Source organism: Sinocyclocheilus grahami, unplaced genomic scaffold (genome assembly GCF_001515645.1).
Source record: "Sinocyclocheilus grahami isolate Dianchi unplaced genomic scaffold, SAMN03320097.WGS_v1.1 scaffold21.1, whole genome shotgun sequence".
NCBI lineage: Eukaryota > Metazoa > Chordata > Actinopteri > Cypriniformes > Cyprinidae > Sinocyclocheilus > Sinocyclocheilus grahami.
The window spans coordinates 2,985,166-2,995,243 of NW_015505200.1; the positions used below are offsets into that span (position 1 = coordinate 2,985,166).

At 38.0% G+C, this 10,078-nt stretch overlaps 1 protein-coding gene across 1 annotated transcript in view; it reads left to right on the plus strand.

Moving 5' to 3' along the window:
• The window catches only part of LOC107558296 (aspartate--tRNA ligase, mitochondrial-like), a 20,200-nt gene extending 16,431 nt beyond the window's left edge, over nt 1–3,769 (plus strand). Inside the window, exons 17-19 of the mRNA XM_016241946.1 lie at nt 953–1,063; nt 1,526–1,601; nt 2,610–3,769. Coding sequence (XP_016097432.1) covers nt 953–1,063; nt 1,526–1,601; nt 2,610–2,806 — 384 coding nt within the window. The 3' untranslated portion in view covers nt 2,807–3,769. The remainder of the gene's footprint in view (nt 1–952; nt 1,064–1,525; nt 1,602–2,609) is intronic.
• Nucleotides 3,770–10,078: the final 6,309 nt, after the last annotated feature.

Genomic DNA, 10,078 nt, shown 5'->3' on the forward strand with positions numbered 1-10,078 from the left:
AACCTTAAACCGCATAAACACATTTCATTACACCAAATACACAAAATAATGTTCTTTTTAGCAACATCATATGACCCCTTTAATGTGAAACTTGAGCTTAAGTCAGGTAGGAACACAAGGTCATAGGTAGTTTTATGTTGTTGGTGATGAAAAAACAACAAATTTACATATCGTCACTGTTGGGCGGAAACCTTGTATGTCCAAAACCTCCACCACTTTCAGGAAATGTAAAAACTTTTTTTTTTTTTATAATTAAACACTGCGTCATCAGAGTTGGTAATGTGGCTTTACATATGATCAGACACTTGCATGTGCCATTATTATATTAACATTTTATGAAAATCAAGCTCAAATGGAGTTATGAGGTTTTTGACCAGCGAATGACAGCAATATGTGTTTTGTCCATCATTAGAACGCATTTGAGGCAGTAAGTGCATTGCATTACATTTTCATCAACTTACAGGTTATAAAGTTTATTGAAGCTATATGGGCGCTCAGTTATTTTGTTGTTGTTTTTTTGCCAAAATCTCATGATATAAAAGATAAAGTGCTATATGCACAGGATATATAAAACAGTATATTAGCTACACCTAGATGGCAAATACTAACACTCTTCTCTGCTCTTCAAACACACACACACAAAAAAACCATTAACCTTTATAGGCATAGTGTTTCTTGTGTAAAGACAATGCTGTACTTATTCAAACATCAGTTCTTTATTTACCCTTGCATTGTGAACTAGCAGAGATCTGTCTCCAGACTATTTTTCCACGGCACAACTGACAACCTGTCACACGGCACAGTGGTTAGGAAACACTGAGATAGTTGGTGATACCCAGAAATAGTATGTTGTATAGTTTTATCACTCATGAGCCTAGTATTTCATAGAGGAAATTTATGATCTTGCTCTGAATTCCACGTGTTTCCCCCACCTGTTTATCTGCTCTCTCAGGTGCGTGGCCAGCATTATGACTTGGTGCTGAATGGCTGCGAGGTCGGAGGAGGTTCAATTCGCATCCACAATGCCTCTCAGCAGCTGTACGTCCTGGACACAATTCTCAAGGTAATGGAACAAGAGTGAAAAATTATACGGCGAGCAAAGAGCATCATTTAATGCTACTCTGACAGCGAGTTAAAGCACTTGTAATGGACGTGTCCAGATACCTGACTGCACCATTTTCTTATTTGTGACTCTTACTTAACACCCCCGCACCACCGACTACTAGTTCGGTCGCTGTGGCAACCCATTAAGCTATATTTAACTGCCTTTAAAGAAAACAAATGCTTTGGATCTTAAGAGCCAGGGAGAAAAAACACCACATTAGGGTGTTTTTGCTCAAGTCGATCTTAAGAATTGTGTCTACAAAGGAAATCTTTTTGAAGGTCTATTTACTCTCTTGACACTAAAGCAGTTGTATGGATCTGTATGATTTAGACATGCCGAGACTCTGAACAATTCCCTTTCAAACTGAAAAGGATGTGAATTAAGGTCCACTTTGTCCTTTTTTCTCTGCTTGTGTTATAGGAGGACCCATCACTCCTTTCCCATTTATTGGAGGCTCTGGACTCCGGGGCCCCTCCGCATGGTGGAATCGCATTAGGTGAGTGTGCATTCAACACATGCTACCTTGGACTTTTGCAAGGTTGTTGGGGTACCGAAAGGCCTTGTTGATTACATTCTCCTGTTGGTTAAAGTGGAACGGTCATGCTCAAAAACTCAAATTGCTTGCCCAGCCAAGAATCTTTGGCAGCTTTGTTTCAGCTTGAGACTGTAAACTGAAGCATGAAGTGCCCTTGATCATTCGAGAACCTCTGTTTGGGTTTATTTGTGTGTATGGCAGCACTAGAGCTGTTTTTACAGCTTGCATAAACTGTGATACACAAATTTGCCATGTTCTTGTTTACATTATAAAATCTAAAGAGTAAAAAAAAAAGTCAACTAAATGTGTGTAATTATCAGAGATAATTTAAAGAAGTCATTTAAAATTCAATTACTAAAAACTAAAATCAGGTGTTTTAAATGCTTCAAGTGAATTCAGGCATCACAACATTATATAGTATGAAAAACTTATATTAATTTTGAGATTTTCTAAAGATGACATTTAGTGATATTAAATGATTGTTTTTAAAGATTAAGAGCATTTGATGATGAAAAGGGTCATTCAAATGTAAAAATAAAGGGAATGAGCATGCATGATTAAATGTATTGAATGTATATTTATACAAATATTTTAATATAAATACACTACAGTTCAAACGTTTGGTTGTTTATTTAAATTAATTAATCTAAAGCAATTAATACTTTTATACAGCAAGGATGCATTAAATTGATATAAAGTGACAAAGACATTGATAATGTAACAAAATACTTCTGATTTAAAAATAATTCTGAAAATTACCAGTTTCCACAAAAATATTTGTGTTTTCAGCATTAATAATAATAAGAAATGAGCACTAAATCAGCATATTATCAGGATCTCAGACTTGTTTTTGTAATACATCTTGTAATAACATTACATTAATGAATTAGTTAAAAAATCATTACACATAATAAATATGGAAACGATATATTGTGCATACATAATAAATATAAAATTTCCTTTGAACAGGGCTGGATCGACTGGTGTCCATCATTGTAGGAGCTCCCAGTATCAGAGACGTCATAGCCTTTCCAAAATCCTTCAGAGGTCACGACCTCATGAGTCGTGCTCCAGACTTTGTCTCTGAAGAAGACCTGAAGCAGTACCATATTTCTGTAGTCTGGCCTAGCGCAGATATAGAAGGTCAGCAGGACAACTCAATGTAAACTCTAAAATGTGTGTTAATATGCGTATGATGTTACGTTTGCACGAGGATGCAAGATGGTTCGCAATTTCCATCGGCACCATGCGGTCGCCATCTGTGTCCATGCCTTGAGATGGACTTCAGAGCAGAAGCAGCAGGATCACTTCCTGTCCTGGGAGAATTGAGCACTATCTTCTGAGCAAAAGTGATATGTGTGTCCCCCTCATCACAAAACACTTTCTTCTGCCGCTTCAACAGATCAGTCATGTACTTTCTCAACATATACATGATCTGTAGTGTTTTCAACTGTACATTTTTAATTACATTCGTTTCAGTGAAAAACTGGTGAATTGTGAGTGTAATTGAATATTCCAATAGGGGGCAGCGTTGTTCCATTGCAACCGTTTACATTGCCCACCCCCCTTCACATGTCAGCATGCATCATATCCTACATTTTTTCTCCACCACCAGACATACCAAATAAAGCTACATTTCAGTTTTTCTCAGCGATGCCTTATCTGCAAAAGCAGATGCTCATTTTTCATGCCCAGGTACAGCTACTCATTACAGCCAGTGTTGTTTTAAAGCAGACCTGTGAGTTGGCCGCCAAGCTGTGAACATAGTTTTGTGTAAGACATGCTGTTTTTGCTGTTCTTCCAATGACTTTTCCTTAAGTACCCACTCATTGCCTATTTACATGACTATGTTTACTTGGAAGTGCCTGCCTGCGTTCAGTAGATATTTCCATTAGTACTCTAGAGACAATTGCTGTACCAAACCTTGGCTGTGATATAGAGCTCTTCATTAATAGTATATACATGCGTCCCACAAATCAATTTTAAAATTCTGGTCTGGGCTTTTATCCTGTAGCCCTCTTAAAAATGGATAGTTCACCCAAACATAAACATTCTGTTCCAGACCAGCTTGATTTTCTTTCTTATGTGGAACACAAAAGAAGATATTTTCAAAAACATCTCCATGCCTTTTTTTTGTCCATATAGTGCTTTTCACTCTTCAGAATAATCTTCTTTTGTGTTCTCCAGAAAAAAAGAAATGTATACAGTCAGTGAAGCACCAAAAATACTCACCTGGAAAAGCACAAAAAAATAATTTCTCCGTTTCACAGGGCTGAAATCATTGACCGAAACCATAACATTTAAATGTGTGCTTCTCCGACCATGTCGGCATCTATTTCATACAAACTGTGCATTAGCTCCAACTGGTAAATACTTCAGTAGTGTGCACTCACTGTACCTAAATATGATGCTAGGGACAAAAATGTGTTCAGCTGAAATAACATTTTGCAAACATTATGGGAAAGTTACATTTGAATGTTGTGTAAACCATCTGAAACATGTAATTTGTATTAATGTTAAAAAAGTTTTGAAAAGGTTATAAAAGTAGTCATAAAAGCCCATTTTTGTTGTAAGTCTTCAACTGTCCACCACCTGATTAGTGGCCACTAGGTATTTTGAGTTTAAGACCTCTGATCTAAGAAGATAGTGCTGCTTGTGCTGTTGTTGTCCAGTGTTCCCAACAGCATCCTCTTGGGTTCAAGCAGACCGTTACTTTTGCCCTACTGTTTTGGTGGCCGGCCTGAGCAATGCTGCAGGGAATTGAATGTCTAAGAAAGCTGCCTGATCACTATCAACAGAATTCACCGGGTATCTCCGGTCACCTCCATTCTCATCTTTCTTTCTGGTGCGTAACACATCCACTTGTCTGGTTTTTCTCTAATTGGCCTACATAACCAAAATGGCCCATGGTTTTTTACAGCAAACATAAAAGTCACATAAAGGACAATGAAAATTTCCTCTGGATAAACCACGTTGTTTTGCAGTACATGACTTTCAGTAACGGAAAGGTAATTATATTCCTCCATGAGACACTTTTAGGCCTCCCTAATTTGTTTCTATTTAATTCTCCCTATTTTGTAATCTCGAGGGACCACGCTCTGTGGAGAATAAACCAAGCGATTTGACGGGAAGACCCTTTAGGTAACTTGCAAACATGGTGGGGGATAATGAGCTCACCGGCTTTATAATGTTTCAAATGGCTTTTTTAAAGCACTCAGACTAAGGAAATAATTGGCTAGTTCTTGTTTCTGTTCATCAATAAATTAATATAGGTTGCCTTGCCAGTGAGATTCACATTCAGTTTATTTCTTCAAAGACATGACTCACAGATCTAATTGTTTTTAGTTGTTTTTGTTTTTAACTAAACGCAGTTCATGATTGTTCATGTTTTGGTTTGCACTATAAAGGGAATTACAATATCAGGGGGTTATAAAACTAGTCTTTTGGCTCATCTAGTAATGTATACGTAGACATAATAAATGTGACACGTGGCCAACCAACTATAAGACGAGGTACAGCATCAAGCCACTGTTCTGACTGGATGTGTTTGGTAATTGATTGCCTCATCGATTAAGGCCCCGTCCACACGGAGACGCGTTTAGCTGTATACACATATATTTTGTAAGAGAAACACATTTTTCTTTAGCTACATTGGTGTTTCAGTCAGCATATCTGTAGTCTCATTTTTAGGGCTGTGTTTATAGGTGCGTTCACGGCATATCGTAATTAGCATGATTTTGAGATGACAGGTGTGTTCGATTTGAAGCGACGCTGCGCAGACCGATCGGCTTATGACATCAAAGTACCGCGAGAGCGATTGGAGAGCAAACAACAGGCTTGTTTGAGATGAGCAAATTCTGCGCAGAATCAATCACCGGTGATCACCGCGAGATGCATGCCGGTTAGAAAAGTGTCCGAGTTACGTCCGACTTGCTCTGATGTCATGCTGACGTGTGCAAAAAAACTCTCGCGACGGCGAGGTGGTTGTGTCGGATTGTGCAGTCGAGCGCAGTTGCTCTCCACCGACTACGCTGATCAAAAGCATGATGGGAAACGACTGACTGACGACACAGATTAATGCTCATTGGTTGACAACTGTGATGCTGCGGTTCTCTTCTAAAATGTTTTATTTTTATCTGATTTCATATGATTATGTATTTAAATTATGCATGAATGTTCCCAAACACTATGACAGCGCGATCTCTGTGTGAGATAATGTGATTGTCATATTTCTATAAAAATCTAAAGTACATGTTTGTATTAAAGTAAAAATGGATGATAAATACACCTTTCGTATGGAATTAAATAGCAAGCACTTTGAGTGTCTTGTTCATCATATTTATTTTCATATAAAAGCAACAGAACTGAAATTATATCATGTTTAGCATGAGCTGAAGCCGGGCAAGTGTGAGCTGAGGCGGCGGGGTCGAGAACGGCGGTCCCGGCGAAGGAGCGGTGAAAACGGTGAAAGCCGATCCGGCGATCCACAGCACTAAGTTGATGTATTCCCTCAGCAACCAGCACAGATCAGCTCCAGGCATGACGAAGCGGATATCATCCTCTTTTGGAAGACCAAACAAAGTAGTTTCGCTTTCACAACGAAACACACAGCGTCTGCAGGACATGGCGGCGGCGGCAACAATACTACACCGAGAATAAAAGTTACGCCTTCTTTCTTTGCGTGAACATTTGGGTGGCATTATGCAAATCTTCCCACATCGTGAAGTAGACATGTGGGGGCATGTTCGAACGAGACGTTTTAGGGGGGTGTGGCTGACTCTTAACTTTTATAAAGAATATCTCTTTGGATTTGATACTTTATAGTCTTTGCAAATTTACAGATCTTCTTTATGCACCAAGAGCTTGTAACACTCCAAAGAGAAAGGAAAAAATGAAATCGCATCATATGACCTCTTTAAGCTTTTGAATCGCTCTCTCGGTACTTTGATGTCATACGCCGATCGGTCTGCGCAGCGTCGCTTCTAATCAAACACACCTGACAACACGTGACGTTCTACTTGGAGCTGTTTACAAGCAAACACCCACATTTTAAACACCAACGTTGGTTGTGTTTACAGCCCACAACCAAATTCCTATCAAGGTGTAACGTTAGGGGATCTACTGTTGTTAGAGGGGATTTTTTTTTATTGTTGTTGTCACTGGTGCCGCGAAAAAGTGAACAGGGAGCTGGTAAAAAGAAAGCTGCGATGAAAAATGTGTTGGTCTTCGGGTAGTTTAACGTTAAAAAGGTTATGTTTAGACCGTGACCCGTGATAGACCTCGGAACCACATGACGCCGCTTTAAAGTCTCCGATCGCGCCAACAAGTCTGTTGCTAAATGCGACCACCGAACAAGTTTTCCGCCATGTCTGTGCGTGAAGGCGGTAGGAGATGAATACTCCCGTGTTTTCTTAGTGTTCACACAGTTTTTGTTTCATTTGTTCAAACGAACGTGAAACGCAGTGGATGCCATTGGTTGTATGAAAATGGTTCGCAGAGTCGTGGGATAGGGCCGTCTTCTCAATTCGCCTCCATCAGCTGTTGCTGTGGCCTCGTCAAGCTGCTGTTGTCAGGATCATGGGGACAAACGCAGATAAGACGCGTTTACCCTGCCACTGGACGTCATTTAGCGCCTCATCTACGAGTGACGATGTACACCGTTTTCCTCCGTTCCCACTTGAGCAAACTGTTGTTTTGTTTCAATGAGTGAGCTGAACTGAGCCGTTGAATCGTAAAACGATCGTTCAAGCAAGTGTGAATGGTGAACTTTCCAGTGAACACTGAAATGATCAGTGGGAGTAGAATGAATACACGTGTCACACGTTTTAAACTCAACAAAATTGTAAAATACACATCAAGAGCATGCTCACAGATGAGAACAAAACGGCGTTGGATGAAGTGGATTAGAGCCATGCATGGGCCTCAAATATAGGCCCTAGCCCGTCTTTTTCCCCTTTTCCCACAAAAAAAGCTTATGCTACGGTTTCAGCTATTAAAGTAGTTCAGTTGTGTATGTAATGGAAAAGTGATTATATTTCGTTTCGTTTTTTTTTTTATAAAGTAAATTAAAAAAAAAAAGTTTGGTGCATTTTTTTGTTCGTCAATGTTAGTTTAAATGTTTAACCTAGATAAATGTGCGCTGTTAGACGCATATCCAATCGTTTGTGCAGAGAGTGGAAGCTGAAGAGTGCTCTGCAGGACATGGAGGCGCCGGCGCGATCACTTGCATTTTTTTCTAACAGTGGAAACAACTTAAAATACGCAGTCATTTTTCAGAATCAGAATCAGAATGAGCTTTATTGCCAGGTATGTTTACACATACGAGGAATTTGTTTTCATGACAGAAGCTTCCACAGTGTAACAGAATGACAGTGACAGAACAAAAAACACAGATAATAAAAAATAGTAAATAAGAAATAAAAATATATAAATCGACAATTGTATGTTTTTATTTTGTTTGTTTACGTTCATGTTTATGTTTTTTTTGCTCATAAAGGTAAGAGTAATGCATCATTCTAAACTGTAAATGGTCTAGTTTTATTTGTGTGTGATGAACCGGAACTCAGCGAATTGCCTCACAGACATGATAAAAATATATAGAAAGCTTCAAAGTACTATTTAAAAACGAAATAATTCAAAACTCTTTCATTATGTAATCCTTGCATTTTTCTCTAAAAGCACATCCAGTGAGGAGATGGCAGTCATTTTTTTCATCACCATAATTGATGGATGTCTAAAATATTAAAATAAGGAAAAGCCTAAAACAGGCCCGATTATAATTTGCATTTTATTTGATAATTCCGGACAATTAAAAAATAAAACACAAATTATAAGGGCATATATGTAAAACTTTGTCCTATAATTGTATAGCTGCTTTTTTCTGATTTTTATGTAGCTCTGTTCTGAATACCTTAACATTTAAAGGATTTGCTGCAACGAAATTGTATGATATGTTAATTATTTATTAGCCTATTTTTTTATCCATGCAGCAAATGCTTTAAAATTACTTTATTGCATTCCAGACGCTTTTAAAGTACTTTTCACTATAAATTTTACGGGTAGCTTGAATGTAAAACATTGTCATGAATTTGTTGTATTCCCATTTGTAAAATAGCCTACAAATGAATTGTTAGGCTAACCCAATCTCATGAAAGTGTGTATAGGATCCCATTGCTCACTTGGTCTTCCATAATTAAGTGTTAAATCTTTTCCCCCCACTAGGTGATGGCATATTCCCTGCCACCACAAAGTTAAGTCTGTTCACTCGGTGGCCATATTTGAAATGCCTCTGGGCAGGTATTTTGGGCATCCAAGACCAAGACCTATCTAAATGAATGGGTGAATCCTAAAATCTAAAAAACTGCTTTCTGAACTCTCAATTAAATTACATATTTCAAATCAGAAACAAAATCTGAAATGAACTGCCCCATAAATGTTGTTGCTTATGAAATAAAACACACCTTAGTATCGATATTTTTAGTTTGAGTATCGATACTTTCGATACTCGCGTCAGTATCGATATATCGATACTTAGGATCGATACGCCCATCCCTATTCTCCAGTAATGGCTGTAAACAAAGCAGCTCCGCTCATGAACGCTACTTTATCAGATAAAAATGCCATCTAAACTATTCTGAAGACAGTCGGTTCAGAGATACATTCATATAAAACACCCGCAACGCTTTTGATTTTGAAACGTGCAGTGCTCATGTTTATTCAACGAAAGTCAAACACCACAAATAAATCAGTGTATGGGAAACACTGGTAATGTATATCGAAATATCGGAAATGTGTTTAAAAATTATATCAACGTTATTGAAAAAAATTATATCGCGATACATATTGATATTGAATTATTGTCCAGCCCTAGCTTAATTATCCTTAAAAATGCTTCTTTCTGTGGCTAGACCAGCAAGGCTCTTTCATTTAGAAGGTGGGACATACTGCGCAGTTTCTCCCATTCATAAGTAATAGAAGTGAATTATCTTCGTATATCTATAGTTTTTGCCGCAACGCACCTGAAATGTTGTCAGCCTCTAGGACTGTGTCTGAAATCACCTCTTATACTCTTATAGAGTTAACACTTTGAGGAGACCGCCATCTGTAGTGGTGTTGGAAACCATAGTGAACATTATCAAACCATTTTTAACTTAAACGTGCAAGGCATCTGGTGTCATTCTTACATTTATTTTAGCTGTACAAAAACAGTTATGCTGCTTGGTGTTTCAGACTAGTGTTTGTTATTATAGTGTTTTAATGTATTATTGTAATCATAAACATACTGTTTTTTTTTTTTACTGTTTACAGCATTTTGCTAATCTTCTAGGTATTTACCTATAATAAATTGGAAGTCTTGCACATTCCCAGAAGGATATAAGTTATGACTCTTAAAGGTGCACTAAGCTATTTTTGCCAAACGATGTACCAAAACAAACACA